An 18,078-nucleotide genomic window follows, 5' to 3' on the forward strand; every position below is an offset into this window, starting at 1 on the left:
ATTCCATTGCAATTTCTGGTGGTCATTTCATTAGTCATTGGGAAAAATGACAGATATAGTAAAATATTTAAATCAACTTGAAAGAGCAGTACCAGTTGGCACCAGAGAGAGGAAATTGTTACAGCAAATGAAGAAAACTTTTTATAAAGCCAAATTGTTTCAAGGCCTACCCATCATCAAGTAAGTGGCATAGCTAGTACTAACAAGCCTTACGAATACAGCTTACTTGCATCAACAACAAATCTTCTACAAATCTAAAAAATGCTTGAATCATTTACTAGTACACAATAACTACTGCTTTCATTGCATAGCATTAGTGATTGATAAATGTAGCTATGACATTCATATTAGGTTGTATGCTGCCTAACATTAATCTTGTTAGGTAATACTTCATTTATATAATTTGTACTTCTTTTCATTTATATGGCTGACAGTTAGTTTGGTAATATAAAAAGTGAGTTACCATGGTTACACAGCAAGCCATAGTGGCAAGTTGGAAAAACTTGAAGCATTGTGAACTCTGACGGCAGCAGGCAGCCATTGTGCATTCATGACGGAAGCATCTGCCCTCCCTCTGCTTGCCACTGCCACCAACCTCATGCTCACACTGAAAGCAATGTAGGTGGTGGAACAGTTCTCTTTCTGAAAACACCTTAAATAAATAATGCATGAATAATGCATCATCATACATTATAGGCGAGCAAGTTGCTGCAGGCCCTATAGCTATGTTGTTAATGTGGACAAAAAGATAATAAGAATGTAAAGTTATGAACAGTGCATCTCTGAGGCTGTTAAGTGCTGGTGTATAACTTCAGGGCATGTTAAACATTAACCCAACTATTTTATGTCATATTGGTGCAGTGTCCTACCCACTCTGCTGAAAAAGAAGGTTGCCCCAGGTGAGTTGGTCGTCAGTGTGAAGTTGTAATTTCATATTTTGTACTTGGATATAAAGTGATGCACCAAGAATGGTACCAGGTAAGTAGAAACATGTTTCATCTGAAACATGAATCTAAATTTATAAACAAATTGTTGTTTAAGTTAATACATTCTTAAGTTGAATTTGTGTTACCTGTAATCCTCAGGTGTGTTTCAACTGCTCAGGCCAAGAGATCAAATGGACCAGAATAACTGTTCAACGTGACTACACAAATTAAGTTTAAGAGAATATACCTCATAACAACCTTCTACAAAGAAGATGGCTGGCATACCACCCAAGATTTCAACAACAGTCACCAGTCGTAAGTACCAGCATCTTGAGGATAATTTATTAGAAATTCATGAAGAAATAAATAGCTTTTTATAGAAGAAATTATATGGTGGTGAGATTAAAAAAAACTGTATACAGGCTACTTAAAAGAAAGATTAAAAAGGTATCTCTTAAGATGTATATGAATTTAAAGAAGTTGCATGGTGTATGTTTATGGGTAGCTTGTTACAGTTTTTTCCAAGGTAAAAGAAGGCAGCCTCTTCACCTATTAGTCTTTGCCTTAACCAGCTGTACATTTAATGCTGTCTGATGACCTACGGCAGTGAGTATAGAGTATAGACGGAGATACAGTTTAATGCTAACAGGATAAGTATGGATGTTCTAAACCTTTTAGAGTCTTATAAACTAGTAAAATCTTAAAAGAGATTGGAAGCCAATATGGATCTAAAGGGGCATAATGTGGCATTTTTATATTAACTGAAATCTGACCACTTTTTTTTTTCTTTTTTGGTAATCCACTTAGACGAGAGAAAGCCAATGCATAAATTGATTTTTGCGTCAGGAAGAGTAAGATATGGTCTGACTATTGCAGTATTCTCAGGTGGAAAAATACAGTCTTACCAGTGTAGTAATGAGAAAATTACATTTATCTCCTTATTAATGGAAATGGATTTATCAAACCAACCAGACAATATGGTGGTGATATTTCGATTTTTTTGTGTTTATGTGCTTTTTGTTTTGTAATCTTTGATGTGGACAACAGTGCTTTATTCAGTTATCAGTCTATAGATCAGTCCATAAAGATTAATCATTCTAGAGTCTGAAATACAGACTAAAGGTGAACAAGGAAGAAAATCCCATTATAAGCAACAGTAATAACAAGATTACAAGCAGTATCAATTCTTGGCACTGCTGCAGGGGGACTTTTTGAAAACTCATTCACTTTCTAGCAAACTCTGCTTCATTCACATTAGTGTTTATGCACACGTGTTCTGTAGGTACTGTACACCGATCAGCCACAATATTAAAGTCACCTGTTTTTTTTGTTGTGGTTTATTGGTGTACATTAAGCAATGAACATTTCATTATTGCATTCTAGCTGCCAAGTAGCATCTAACATCAGATTGTGAATTAAAAAAAAAAAAAAGAAAGAAAAATCTTAATGACAAAAAAATTACGCAATCACTGAGAATGATTCTCATGAGTAGGAATGGGCACTGAAACTCATTATTAAACAGACCTGGGGGCAAAATTTTTAAAGACCCGAGTATTGATAAGCTCCGAAATTATCAGTTCTGTTCGGTACTTGAGAAATTATGAAAATTGATTTACAATTTGTTATTGCACAAGTTCTCTCCCACATTTTATCTCATCAACTCTTTTTCTGATCAACACTGGTGTATTTTCACTGATTACAACGCAGCAGATCTCTCTCTCTCTCTCTCTCTCTCTGACCCTGTGTGTGTGTGTGTGTGTCTGTCTGTGTGTATGACTCACTGAATATGTATGTAAATTAACAATAAATATACTAACATCTATATACATTCAGTTTTATTCCCTGTTTCATTTATGCATGTGGTCATGGTTACAGGTTGATACAGGTTTGCATGTTGATGTCTACAAATGTATTCAGTGCTTGTAGATTGGTGCAGAACATACGCTCTGCATATAATGCTCAAACTCTACCCACTATGTACACGTACTTTTCTGCTATGATAAATAAAAGATTTTTCTATTGCTGATGTAGACACACCCAAAACATTGATCAAAATGTGGTTTGTGTGAGGGAGAGAGACAGGAGTAATATAGAAAGTTACGTTTTTGTTCGATTAATTTTTCCTTTTCTTTCTTCAAGAACATCCAGAGGGACTCGTCCGGGTGAATGTCTCTGTCACAGGTTTCCAGCAGGTTTCCAGTGACACCATGGCAGAGTCATCTGGTGAGTCCATTCACAGATTGTATCATAACATTACATGCAGATGTGTTTGGGTGTTTAATTTCATCAAACTCTCTATTGATATTCCTGTTATCTCTCTTACTGAGGTAGGCTAATTAAAATCATAATAAAACTATATAATCATTTCTGAATTTATATTTAGTCTGTGGCAAAGGGTAGCTGTTAAAAACTGACTTAAACTGGGTGCCCTGATAGCCAAATTGTTGGGGTTTGTACCAGATGGGCAAAAAATGCCCTGGTTCGACTCCTTGCTGGCCGGACCATTTGTTGCATGTCATTCACCTTTTCCCTACTTTCTCTCACTGCATTTCCTGTCTGTCTCTATTACGTTATCCAGTAAAGGCCTAAGATGGCCAAAAAAACTAAAAAAAGAAAAAAGAAAACTGAAAAATTTCCTGTTTGATGTGTTGATGATTAAATGATCATAAACATATGAAACCGGGATTTGTATATGAATATTATTATGAGCAAAATATTTTTTAGCAAATATACACAGTGTATGATTCCTACATTACATTTGTGAGGTACCCCTTGCCTTAAGTGGACAGGGCACATTTCAGCTTTCCATTGTCCTTAGCAAGTTAAAGGGATTGGTGTTTTACTGGTGTGCTACTAAGAAAAGAAACAGAGAGCCTCTATTTCTATTCCTTTGGAAGACAGATGGAAACTTAATTGTGGATTACATTAGGTGCAAAGGCAGTTTAGTTAATTCACAGCTTGGAGAGAAGACTTGAGTAGGAATAGATAGAGGCACAGCTATAGGTGGCCCTACCTAAGATGTCTTTAAGGCAGTACCACCGAAGGGAGTAGAAGAAGAGGAGGGAGATAAGGTGAAGGAAGAGAACGAGGAGAAGCTAGTTGAGTTGAATGAGACAGAAACAGTGGATTTGGACAAAGGGAAGCATCTGCTATATGTCCAATTATCATTTAGGTGAAAGTCAAGTTTTTTATTTCATTGATGGTATTTGTGGTGCATAAAATCAGTAAAAGAAAGAATTAAGTTCCACATTTCTACATTCTTACAGAGAAGTCTGATCAGGAACCCCTGAAGCGTAACAACAGCCTGCTGTATCTGCCACCTCACAGTGAGTTAAAACAAACTGAACACTAACTGATTTGCTATTTCATGAATTATTTCATAATAAATAATTTCATAATAATGTAAGTTTAAAAAACAAAAAACTCATTAATGCAGCTCAAGTGTTTGAAAGTAGTGATTGCTCAATGGGAATTATTTAGGCACATTATTTATTACTGACATTAATTAGCCATTACTGTCACAAATTTGAATAGATTCAATGTCATTAAGTTTTCTGTACAGTGTGGTTGTTTTCCAATAGGTTTACTTTACTACTTACTAAGTTGCCATGTTTAATCTGCGCTGGTCCTAAATACAGTGTTATTAAAAATAAGTAAAAGCCTTGTATATTTATTTCTCTTTGGATTAGAGATTATCGTTGTTGACATATTAATTCACATTTGCCCTTCATTTCAGTGTCTGAGCTGAAGGTTCTTGTGCTGGGGAACAACTGGTCTTCCAGGAGAGAAGTGGGGAACTTCATACTGGGAGAGAGTTCATTCAACAGTCACAAAGCACCTGATGGCTGTGTGATGGGAAGGAGACAGATGGCTGACAAAAAAATAGTTGTCATCAACACCCCAGATCTGCTCTCTCCCAATATCCCTGAAGACAAAGTTAGAAAATCTGTTGAGAACTGTGCACGTATGTCTGCTCCTGGACCTCATGTGTTCCTGCTGGTTCTACAGCCTGAAGACTTCACTGAGGATCAAAACCAGAGGCTCTGCAGAGTCCTTCAACTCTACAGTGATCAATCATTAGATCATTCACTGGTTCTGATATCAACACCCAGAGAAGAGAGGTCAGGTTTCAGGGAAAGTGACATGAACCATTTACAAGATATGATCAGAAAATGCAGAGGCAGATCACTGAAAAACCCTGAGCGTCCAGAACTTATGAAACACCTGATACAAATTACAGAGGAGAACAAAAGACAGTGTGTGAGCTGTGATCTATTGAACACAGTAAGTCCTGGTTTTACTAGAGATACCAACCTGAAAGGAAGGAGAGCACATCCACCAACAGCAACACGTGGAGCGTCTGGTAAGTGCAGAAAAATAATTATTGATGATGATGTGGCAGAGAGTTATTAATTAACCCAAATGACTGTATAGCCATATACTATCTTTTATTGCTGATATTATCTTTTGACAGGACTGAAACCAACTTTGGAAAATACCCTGTCCAACCAAAGTAAGTAAACAAAATGATCAAATTACTATCCAAATAACTATTTTCCAATTACACTGAGATACTCTAAGTTACTTGTACTATTCACACAGACAATGACTATGAAGTTAAAGTACTGACTCCCAGTTTGAATTTGAAGGTGTTGATGTACATTTCAGATGGACAGTGTATAAACTGTGAATCATTTGACAGATACATGTTCAATGAAGGCATAAAAATGGCTTTACAATCTACATTCTTCCCCCAGTATAGATATGAACACCCTCAAAGCTGAGAAACAGTTTAACCTCATAGTCACTTTTTCATTTCAACACAACTGTAAATAACCAGAATAATGAGAGAAAATTACTGTCTCGATACATTAATATCTGACAGCACTGTTTGTGGGTAAATGTAAAATTATTAAGAATGTTCTAATTTCAAGGAAAAACTTCTTTTCACAGCAGATAAACTCAGAATCGTGCTGTTTGGAGACTGTGAAGAGGACAAGATAACTCTATGTAACTTCATCACCAGAAAAGAAGCTTCTATATCTCAGAGAGACTCAGAGAGGATGCACTGTGAGACCACTGAAGGAGAGTGGAAAGGAAACTCTTTCATAGTTGTGAAAGCTCCAGACATCTTCAGTCTGAATGAGAAGACCATGAGAGAAGAGGTGAAGAAGTGTGAGACTCTTTGTTCTCCTGGACCAAATGTTCTGCTGCTGTTAGTGAAACCTTCTGATTTCACTGAGGAGAACAGACGAACACTGAAGTTCATCCTGAGTCTGTTTGGTCCAGATGCTTTTAAACACTCGATGGTCGTCATGACAGAGAAGAAGAGAGGAACACAACACACTGTCAATCAGCTGCTTCAAGACTGTGGAGGAAGACTCTACAACATGTTTGAAGATAAACACCAACTGTTGATGGAGAAGATTGAGAACATTGTGCATGAAAACAAAGAAACCTTCCTCACCTTCTCTGAAGAGCCTGAACACATGAAACCAGCTTTAAACCTGGTTCTGTGTGGGAGGAGAGGAGCAGGGAAGACTTCAGCAGCCGAGGCCATTTTAGGTCAGACAGAGCTTCATTCAGTCTCCAGCTCATCAGAGTGTGTTAAACATCAGGGAGAGGTGAGAGGACGTCAGGTTTCCCTGGTGGAGCTTCCTGCCTTGTATGGAAAACCTCAGGAGGAAGTGATGAAGGAATCATTCAGGTGTATCTCCCTCTGTGATCCTGAGGGCGTCCATGCCTTCATCCTGGTCCTACCTGTGGGTCCCCTCACTGATGAAGACAAGGGAGAGTTAGAGACCATCCAGAACTCATTCAGCTCTCCAGTCAATGACTTCACCATGATTCTGTTCACTGTGGAGTCAGATCCTGCAGCTCCAGCTGTTGATGACTTTATAAGAAAGAACAGAGACATCCAGGAGCTGCTTCAGAGCTGTGGAGGAGGATCTGTTGTTGTCAACATCAAGAAGAAACATCAGATCTCTGAGCTGTTGGAGGCTGTGGACAAGATGAGAGTTGAAGGATCTGAAAGCTTTAGAAAGGAAATGTTCACCAGGGCTCGGAGTGATAAAGGTGCAAGGCCAGACATTGAAGACAGAAGATTTCAAGCTGAAAGTAAAGATGTAAAAGTGCAGAATATAAAGACAGAGCCTCTGAGGATGGTGCTGATCGGGAAGACTGGCAGTGGGAAGAGTGCTGCTGGAAACACCATTTTAGGAAAGCACTTTGAATCCAGAGCCAGTCAGAGATCAGTTACCAAGTCCTGCCAGAAAGCATCAGGAGAGATTGATGGACGACCTGTTGTTGTGGTCGACACCCCCGGCTTGTTTGACACAGCTCTGGCCACTGATGAAGTTGAAGAGGAGATATTGAAATGTGTCAAGATGTTGTCTCCTGGACCTCATGTGTTCTTACTGGTGTTACAGATCGGCCGGTTTACACAAGAGGAACAAGACTCTGTGGAACTGATCAAGAAAATATTTGGTGAAAATTCAGGAGATTTCATCATCGTTCTGTTCACCAGAGGAGATGATCTGAAAAATCAGTCAATTGAAAACTACATAGAAGAAGACTGTGAGGACTTTGTTAAAAATCTAATTAAAGAGTGTGGAGGGAGATACCACGTCTTCAATAACAACGATAAGACAAATCACACACAAGTCAGTCAGCTGCTGAACAAGGTTGAGACATTGGTGAGAGAAAATGGTGGTGGATGCTACAGCACAGAGCTGCTAAATATTGAAAACAATTATCAGAAGGTGTTGAAAAAGATGGAAGAGATGCAGAGAGAGAAGGAGGACCTTGAAAGAAAACATGAGAATGAAATGGAGGTGCTGAAAAGAAAATTAGAAACACAGGCTTCTGAAATGGAAAAGCAACAGAACTGCAGTGAAGAAATGAAGAAAGAAATGAGGGACCTTATCCAGACCACTGAGACCCTGAAGAAGAAACAAGAAAAGGAAAGGAATCGTTTAAAAAAGAGACAAAAAAAAACATGTATAATCTTGTGATGACAACAGTGGTCAGATATGTGAAATGAGTCTCATCAGTTTACCACCAAGCTGAATAAGGATTGATTACTGTATGTAGCAAGGCTGTACTGCGCTGACTTTAACCTGCCCAGTTACCACTCACCACTAGCTGATCACTCCACCTCTCTCTCTCTCTCTCTCTCTCTCTCTCTCTCTCTCTGTCTCTCTCTGTCTCTCTCTCTCTCTCATCGGCAGGCTACGTCTCCTGTTTAGAGTTTTCCTGTATTACTGCACTCAGAAAATATTTGCTTGTATTTTATCTACTTATAGTTTGATATTGTTTTATAAATTCTGTATTCACTTTTTGCTTACAGAGAGACAAACCAGCTGCTTAAGACTTGAGTTTGTAATTTAAATTGAAGTAATTTTACCACTTAAATTTAGTATTTAATGTCAAGTTTTCATGCATCTTTTACTTTAACTCTGTCCAATTATATATTTCAGTTAATTTAATAAACCCAATATTGTTGCATTCAAAGCCACATCTGTCTTTTTATAAACACGTGTCATTGACCTGGTGTGTAAAGCAGTTTGTCTGATCCTCTAGTCCCTCAGGTCACATGTACATTACACTGTACATCATGCATCATCTCACAATAAGACTTTACTGTTACTCCTGCTTGCTGTGAAGAGCAGTACTTCCTTTAATATTACAGTGTATAAATGTGGTCAATACAAACTTTAAAATGCATACAATTAAAATATAACATTGTCCTGAATATAAGACAATATATTTTTCTGAAAACTGAAATTGAAAGAAGAAAAAACTAGAAAGTGTTGCATTATGAGTTGCTTGTAGCCTTAACATTGCTAAGATAGCGAGTTACAAAGCATGTTCGTTATGTCTTTTAGATTTATTGAACTCCAAAAGTGTATTTAGCAGATCGTGTATTGTTTCTTCTTGCCAGGTTTTCGTGAGGCTGGATGATAATTTGTCCAATCCATGGATGGATTGGTGAATGGGCCTTAAATGGGTCACAATTAAATGACTGTTATGAACAATGCTTAATGTAGAATGTATCAGTTGTGTTTTTACCCCAAGTTTGTCCTGTACATAGTGTTTATAATGAAAATATTTTTTCATACACAATAATTCATTAATAATGAATTTAAAGAGAAATAAATGCAGACACAAATAAATCATGAATAAATAAAGTTTTGTTGATTTATGTGCTTTCAGTGTCTGAGCAGTAACTTTACAAACTGGCTCTGTAGGTCTGTTCACAATAGACACCACAGGCTGTAAGGATTTACTGTGGTATTTGTATTGTTGACTATTTTACTTGTTGAGCTGCTGAGCTGTTGCTCTTGAGATTCAGTTTGTAAAGGACATGAATAATTAGGAGTTACAGCTTTTGCATGCTTTAAGTTGATGTAGTGTTGTTAGCTGCTGAGGTACAGGAAACTTAAAACTATGAATTTGTAGAATAATTATGTACAGTGAGGTCCAAAAGTCTGAGACCACTTTCCCATGGTCCACACTGAGTATCATGGATGCTGCTCGTTTTACGTTTAGAACTACATAAAGTGGCTGAGCTGCATGACATCACAAATACTTACAGAGAGTTATCTTACTACAGTTGAAGAGAAAAAAATCAAATCTAATGGAACTGCATCTATTGTCTCTACAGCTTATATTGAAAACATAATAAAAATAGACAGAAAGATTTTACCCCATAAATGTTACATTTTGGGAATACAGCTTAATTTGCCCTCATTCATTCTCAACTATCTCACAAACTTCCCCTGCACCACCAGTTTTTTTTTTTGTTCCAATATTTAACTTTTTCTTGAACAACTGACACTGGAAGTTTTGTTGTCCTCTGCTGTGACATCCCTAAAATATATTTCATGTGTTAAATTTGTCTGAAAATTATGCAAATGTGATGTGCTAACTGTTAATGACAGGTTAGCTACAAATAGCAAGGTCAATATCTGACACAAAAGTGTAACAGAAAATACCCACTGGTGCAGGACAAGATCTCTTTAAGAAGCAATTTGAATAATTAGATAAGACTTATTTAACTCCCTTTTATTCTTCTTCTTCTTTTAAGTCATAATCATAGTATAAATAGTGCTCTTTATAATTTTACATCAAATAAATAATACTACATGTAAATAAGTCTCTTACAATGAGCATAAATCTCTCTCATGCTATTTTAAAAGATTTTCTTTTCCCTTTTTTATGTCACACCATAGGACACATTAACGGTGCAGTAACGTTGAAAATATTCAAAAAAATAATAAAAAAGGTGATTTACAAAAAAAGCTTTTTGACTGCATATTTGTCAACCACCCATAAACACATAATAAAACAAAAATACCAAGAGCGAGGAGGCTTGCACAGACAGGCGCCATAAAACAACCAAAAGGAAAAAAAAGTATTTCAAAAGGAAAATGTGCATGTTGCTATGCTTATAATTTTCTAGAAAGAATGACAGTTCCGTTTCACGATCCTGTGTCTGAGCTATAACACTTATCCTGTTAATCCTGTATTGGCACAGTTTGTTAGGAGTGAAGCTCATGTCTAATTTGAGTTTCTATATTAATGTCACGGATCTGCCATACACCATGTCCACTGTATATCCAGTAATTGATATACCTGTAAGGAAAGAGCAGGATTTAAGTACATGCTAATGTTCAAATATAATAAATAGGATCAGTGTGTCCATACTCTTAACTTAACCTTGAACATGTAGCAGGCAAACAACCTGTTAAGATGTGTTGTTATTGTGTGATGGGGCCTCTGTGGTTTAATGAGTTGGGGTTAGGCTCTATAGGTGTGTATAGCCACTGCTACTAGCTGTGTGTCACATACAAATTCACCAGCAAGCTCATTTAATTGAAAGAACAGGAAAGCTATTATAGCATTCTGGAAACTTGCTATCCAGCATCTGCTGCAGGGTGTACACCCTCAATAGTTTGTAAACCTGAGACCTTTCTAAGTGAAGGAGAGCTCACGAGGTGCAGTTGAGGTGTAATGGTAGGATTCAATAGATATCACCAAGGCAGGAAAATCTTTAATACTTTTATGATCATAATTTTAAACAAATTCCAAGGGCAGCAGTTCAACTCCACCAGAGAAAACTGTCCATCACTCATCCGATTAAAATATTTCAATCTTTAGGCCTAATTACAGAGTTGCAGTCAAACATACGTGGTAAATGTATGAAACAAAGTTAAGTACTAAATTCAAATTTAAGTTTAATAAACACAAACCACAATAATTTGTTGTATTCTTTGTCTTCATTCATATAAATGTATATAAAGATTTATAAAAGTATTAGGTTAAACATTGACTATTGTTGATGTCATAGCTGTGCAGTGTCCCGCCCACTCAGGAGGACAGGAGGCTGTCTCAGGAAACATCAGTGTGGAGAGCTTTGAGCTTTAAGTTACAGTCATGTACGTGAACAGAGAAAGAAGAATTCCACTCGGTAAGTAAAACAAAGAAGCAAAGAAATCATCAATAAAAGACTATGTCCTTAAAACTGTGTTATAAAACCTGATTTTTGGTCTTCCTCAGGTGTGTGCTGACGGGTCAGGCCTGGTGATCAGGTGGACCAGATTCACTGTTGTTAGACACTGGTGTCAGAGTTATTGTACATACTCTGTTTGTACCATTACATCACTGTTACAGACCTTCAGAATCACAGCAGCAAACATCTCAGGTAAGTTCTGCCTGTTCAACTGCTTGGAGAAATATGTGACGGCTGTCAAACAGACTGATGTGATCTATTTAACTCTTTACTTTACTTTAGTTATAATTTGATTTTAGTCTTCAGCGGATAAGTCTTTGTTCCAGAGACCAGGGTCCGATGTTCAGTGAATCAAAGAGATAATGTTCATTTCATTGATAAAGTCATAAAGTAATTTAAGTAATAAAGTTATTGTACAACTTAATTACTGCAATAACAATAACTGTAGTTTCAGTCCAAGGATGAAGAAGTTACTGATTTATGTAGAAATGAATCAGTAAATGATTAATATGTTACAAGACAAAGGCACCTTTAAATCACTGTGTAAAGGTTAAAGGATTAATTTAGGCCTGGATTTAATGACACTTGTGAAGCCACAACATTAATGAAATGTCGAATTTTAAAGAATTATACTGTGAGCATTTCTCAAAGAATCACATCCATAAAGTTAATTGATACTTGATCTTATTTATACGAGTTTGGGTGTTTTAAGAGACAAACCAGTATTTACTAATGAAAGATGCTTATATCAAGTTTACGATTCCTATTTTTGTAATTTATCCTTACGATCCATCAAAGGAGCTTGTCCAGGGGCAGTTGTTGCTCCAAGGTCTCCAGCAGAGGGACAGTATGGCAGCATCAATGCCAGAACCATCTGGTGAGTCCAGTCATGATTTCAGACGTATTTATTATCTGGCTGAAGATACACTGACACTTGGATTCTGTCCTTTCCTTGGTCCTTTGTTTCATCAGCTTAATCATTTATAAAGTGAACATTTATTTACTGACCATTTCATTTTGTGAATTATGTCATGATTTCCAGTTTTACTTCAAATGTCTTCAAATGCAAAATGCACAAAGCGCCCTAGAAGTGTTCTTTATGCCGCTTTTACAACATTTTCGCACTATACCACTTTGTTAATCCTGGCAGTGTTGCTGCCTCTCTGTTCTCCTCTGTACTTTATCATTTGCTGTCTTTTGTTTTACTGTTTAGTGCAATGCTGTATAATCATATTGTTTAGTGTTGCATTGCTCTGTGCTTATTTTACATTGTTACCCATTTTGCACATTATGTAGTCACTGTGCTACTGCATTGTGTTATTGTTGCAGCACAGTCCATGGTACAACTGTGAATGAGTTAACAAATGAAATCTGTTTTATATGACATTGTAAATTGTCTTTGAGCCTCAGTAATTTATATTATTTGAACACAGAGAGTCAAGCTCTTCATGGAGTGAACAAGTTACAGTAGCTGAAAATGTCTGTGATCTAAGAGGGGGCAATTAACTTTCTTTAGGCTCCCTAATGAAACAGTTATTCTGCAATGATTCTCAGAATCTCCAGCGAGACAAATGAAAGAGCTTCTCACAAAGTCACCAAATGTAACAACAACAGTTTCTCCATTCATGTTAAAGTTTTCAAGGGTAAATCTAATGTTTACTATAATTGGCTCGACACATAATTAATTTAAGGATTCACAAGATAAAAGGTGAGTTTAATATTTAAGGTTAGTAAAGAGAACAGATTACAGATGATGATTGGAACAATGTTTGGAAAAGGTGCAAAAACCTTGAGAGTCAAAGCAATTCAACTCAAAGTTTTACACAGGACCCACATATCCCTCTCCCAACATGTTTAATATTGACTCCTCCTAACAATGTCCCAAATGCAAAATAGACACAGGCCATTCTCACCCATTGCCGAGGTCTTCCAGGAAAATACAGCAATTGTTCATGTTTTGGTTTAGATTTCTGCTTTTATCACAAGAGGGTTTTTGTTGTGTAAACCTCAGCAACACCTGTCTGAGCTCTTTATTATTTTTACTTTTACTTTATGTAAATCCTGAGTCTGTCATCTTTTTGAATGTGAATGTGTCATTTGCAATTACAATGCCTGTTGAAGAATCACTAAACAGAAAAATAAAATAAAGTGAGTGAAAGTTTTGCTTAAGATAAGGTTAATCTCTGTTGCCTTTTATAATGTTTTTCAAATCACATTTTTATCTCAGTGTAAATATAAAAGTTTTTTGTTTCTGATACGTGACAAAGTTAAGTTGCCCACACCAACAACCATCTGCATGACTAGCTGATCCTCCACAGAGACAATGTCCATACAGTCTTCTCTACTACAGTATGATCTGAACGGAAATATTATGGAGAACAAAGAAAGTTTAAGATTACATTTTTCTTACAGACGGAGACGATGTGGGACCCATACAATGCAGGAGCAGCTATCAGTGGCTGCCACCTCATAGTGAGTGAAACTGAACTGAGTCAGAACTGTTCTGATGTTATGTATCTGATGTATTCAGTACATATCCAATATTTCATGACTATAATGAAGGAAGGTTGTTGGACTGTAACAGCTGAATCTTAAGATGGACATTTGCTCCAGTGTATCATTGAGAATGCATTTGACAGACCCCAGTATTTGTTTACTGCCCTTTATTGACCTGATTGATTATAGTTTAAAGTGATAGTGTCTTCTGTGCCAGTATTCCTGGCTGCCGACCAGCCCACCGATCAACTGCTTGATTACAAAAACATTTTTGCTACAATAGATCCTCTAAACCACAGATAGGCTTTAATAATGCAATATAAAATTATGACTTTCAGTAAGATCATGTTTAGTTTTTTGCTGCTTTAGTGATGGCGTCTCTTTGTTTGTTTAAATTAATATTCCACTGTAAATGGAACTCATTCTGTAACTTTGAAAGATGACTGAAAGGTTTGTAGGTTACTTCTTCATGGAATATAGCAGCTATAGTTAGTTTGGATTTCACAGCAATTTTAGTCCATTCATATGGAGACCATTACTTTGGGTCTCGATTTGAAGGTGGCAATAACAGATGAGAGTTTTTCTCAGTTTTTCTACAAAGGAGCAAGGGTGAAGTCTTCTTCACTTCCTCTGTTGGCACATTTCTTCTAATCTTGATGCATTACTGTCACATGTAGTTCAGTGCTGTACTATGACACCACTGGCAGAAAATATATATTGCATCATTGTTGTGCACATGAGCACACATGTTCATTCTTGTGTGTGTTCACAAGACAAAACATGGTCTCACTGATAAATATACTGCTCCATAGCTGCTGGAGGTCAAAAACTCTTTAACCTTTAAGGTTTGTGTTTTCATTTCAGTGTCTGAGCTGAGGGTTGTTCTGCTGGGGAACAGCTGGTCTGAGAGGAGTTCAGTGGGGAACTTCATACTGGGAGAGACTGTGTTCAGCACTGAGGAAGAACCAGACCGCTGTCTGAGATTCAGTGGACAGTTGAAGGAGAAACGCATAGTCCTTGTCAACACCCCAGATCTGCTTCATTACAACATCTCTGAAGAGACACTAAAAGAACATGTAGAGAACTGTGTGAGACTCTCTGCTCCTGGACCTCATGTGTTCCTGCTGGTTCTACAGCCTGAAGACTTCACTGAGGAACAGAAACTGAGGCTCTGCAGAGTCCTGAAACTCTTCAGTGATCAATCATTTGATCATTCAATGGTTCTGATCTCACCCAGAGAGGAGAGTTCAGGGTTCAGGGAAAATTACATGAACCATTTGGCCTTACAAGATGTGATCAGAAAATGCAGAGACAGGTGTTTGACACTGAAAAACCTTGAACATCAAGAGCTTATGAAACACCTGATACAAATTTCAGAGAAGAACAAAAGACAGTGTGTGAGCTGTGATCTATTGAACACAATGAGTCCTGGTTTTACTAGAGACCAAGTCCTCAAACAAAAGAGAACAGCTCCACCACCACCAACACGTGGAGCTGCTGGTAAGTGCAGAACGATAATTTAATGATGATGATGATGTGGAGGAAAGTTATTAATTAAATCAAATGACTGGATGATCATAAGTTATTTTTCCTCAAGTTATTGGTGATATTATGTTTTAACAGGATTGAAACCAACTTTGGAAAATACCCTGTCAAACCATAGTAAGTAAATACAATTATTAAAATATTAAATTATTATCCAAAATTAACTATTTTACAATTACACTGAGATACTCTAAGTGACTTGTACTATTCACACAGACAATGACTATGAGAATAGTCATAATAATAGAATAAATCAGTAACAGTTTTTAAGAATGTTCTCATTGGAATCAAAAACTTCTTTTTACAGCAGATAAACTCAGAATCGTGCTGTTTGGAGACAGTGAAGAGGACAAGATAACTCTATGTAACTTCATCACCAGAAAAGAAGCTTCTATATCTCAGAGAGACTCAGAGAGGATGCACTGTGAGACCACTGAAGGAGAGTGGAAAGGAAAACCATTAACAGTGGTGAAAGCTCCAGACATCTTCAGTCTGTCTGAGGAAGCAGTGAGAGAAGAGGTGAAGAAGTGTGAGACTCTTTGTTCTCCTGGACCAAATGTTCTGCTGCTGTTAGTGAAACCTTCTGATTTCACTGAGAAGAACAGACGAACACTGAAGTTCATCCTGAGTCTGTTTGGTCCAGATGCTTTTAAACACTCGATGGTCGTCATGACAGAGAAGAAGAGAGGAACACAACACACTGTCAACCAGCTGCTTCAAGACTGTGGAGGAAGACTCTACAACATGTTTGAAGATAAACACCAACTGTTGATGGAGAAGATTGAGAACATTGTGCGTGAAAACAAAGAAACCTTCCTCACCTTCTCTGAAGAGCCTGAACACATGAAACCAGCTTTAAACCTGGTTCTGTGTGGGAGGAGAGGAGCAGGGAAGACTTCAGCAGCCGAGGCCATTTTAGGTCAGACGGAGCTTCATTCAGTCTCCAGCTCATCACAGTGTGTTAAACATCAGGGAGAGGTGAGAGGACATCAGGTTTCCCTGGTGGAGCTTCCTGCCTTGTATGGAAAACCTCAGGAGGAAGTGATGAAGGAATCATTCAGGTGTATCTCCCTCTGTGATCCTGAGGGCGTCCATGCCTTCATCCTGGTCCTACCTGTGGGTCCCCTCACTGATGAAGACAAGGGAGAGTTAGAGACCATCCAGAACTCATTCAGCTCTCCAGTCAATGACTTCACCATGATTCTGTTCACTGTGGAGTCAGATCCTGCAGCTCCAGCTGTTGTTGACTTTATAAGAAAGAACAGAGACATCCAGGAGCTGCTTCAGAGCTGTGGAGGAAGATCTGTTGTTGTCAACATCAAGGACAAGCAGCAGAAGTCTGAGGTGTTGGAGGCTGTGGACAAGATGGGAGTTGAAGGATCTGAAAGCTTTAGAAAGGAAATGTTCACCAGGATTCTGAGTGATAAAGGTACAAGGCCAGACATTGAAGACAGAAGATTTCAAGCTGAAAGTAAAGATGTAAAAGTGCAGAATATAAAGACAGAGCCTCTGAGGATGGTGCTGATCGGGAAGACTGGCAGTGGGAAGAGTGCAAGTGGAAACACCATTTTAAGTCAACAACATTTTGAATCTAAAGCCAGCCAGAAGTCTGTGACAGAGATCTGCCAAAAAGAAACAGGAGAGATTGATGGACGACCTGTCGTTGTGGTCGACACCCCCGGCTTGTTTGACACAGCTAGAACAATGTCCAATGAGGAAGTTGAACAGGAGCTTGTGAAATGCCTCAGCATGTTGTCTCCTGGACCTCATGTTATTTTACTGGTGATGTCAATCGGCTGCTTTACACTGGAAGAAAAAGGGACTGTTGAAATTATCAAGAAAATCTTTGGTGAAAATTCAGGAGATTTCATCATCGTTCTGTTCACCAGAGGAGATGATCTGAAAAATCAGTTAGTTGAAAAATACATAGAAGAAGAGTGTGATGACTTTGTTAAAAATCTAATTGAAGAGTGTGGAGGGAGATACCACGTCTTCAATAACAAAGATATGACAGATCGTACACAAGTCAGTGAGCTGCTGAACAAGATTGAACTAATGGTGAGAAAAAATGGCGGGAACTGCTACAGTACAGAGCTGCTAAACATTGAAAAAGATGTTCAGAAGATTTTCAAAGAGATAGAAGAGATGCAGGAAGAAATGCAGAGAGAGAAGGACCATAAAAAAAATCATGAGACAGAAATAACAGAGCTCAGAAAGGAAGTGGAGAACCTGAAGAAAACACAAGAAGAATACATGGAACTATTGAGATGTGCAAACAGATGCATTATCCAGTGATATTTTTCTCTGTACTTTTTACTCCATTACATTTATTTGTTGAGGTGCAAGTTACTTTCATATGCATATTTGTTGGGCCGCAGGCCACTCAAGATGGTGGATGAGACAGAGATGGTGCATTTTTTTGGTCTTCAGACAAAAGGGTGCCATTGAGCTCAGTTTCCCAAGATCCTTCATCTTTTCACGCCTGGCTGTGAAACCCATCCATGGGCCCAGTCTCCAACTACTGTGGGTCACTGTGTGGCATATGACCCAGGATGTCACCAAGTCAATGAAACCTCTGGCTGCTTTTCTCTTTCTGTC

The 18,078-nt window shown here is 37.8% G+C and overlaps 2 protein-coding genes across 2 annotated transcripts; both read left to right on the forward strand.

Annotated features, from left to right (window-relative positions):
• The first annotated feature begins 968 nt into the window (after positions 1–968).
• LOC130169277 (GTPase IMAP family member 8-like) lies at positions 969–7,939 on the forward strand. Its single transcript, XM_056375856.1, has 5 exons — positions 969–978; positions 3,066–3,149; positions 4,169–4,252; positions 4,663–5,064; positions 5,883–7,939. Exons 1-5 carry the CDS (start codon positions 969–971, stop codon positions 7,937–7,939), a joined length of 2,637 nt encoding a protein of 878 aa, XP_056231831.1.
• Positions 7,940–12,288: 4,349 nt separating this feature from the next.
• Positions 12,289–17,775, forward strand: LOC130169278 (GTPase IMAP family member 8-like). The gene is made up of 4 exons (XM_056375858.1): positions 12,289–12,316; positions 13,852–13,911; positions 14,800–15,435; positions 15,788–17,775. Exons 1-4 carry the CDS (start codon positions 12,289–12,291, stop codon positions 17,773–17,775), a joined length of 2,712 nt encoding a protein of 903 aa, XP_056231833.1.
• Positions 17,776–18,078: the final 303 nt, after the last annotated feature.

The sequence above is a fragment of the Seriola aureovittata genome, chromosome 5, assembly GCF_021018895.1.
Source record: "Seriola aureovittata isolate HTS-2021-v1 ecotype China chromosome 5, ASM2101889v1, whole genome shotgun sequence".
Taxonomy (NCBI): Eukaryota; Metazoa; Chordata; class Actinopteri; order Carangiformes; family Carangidae; genus Seriola; species Seriola aureovittata.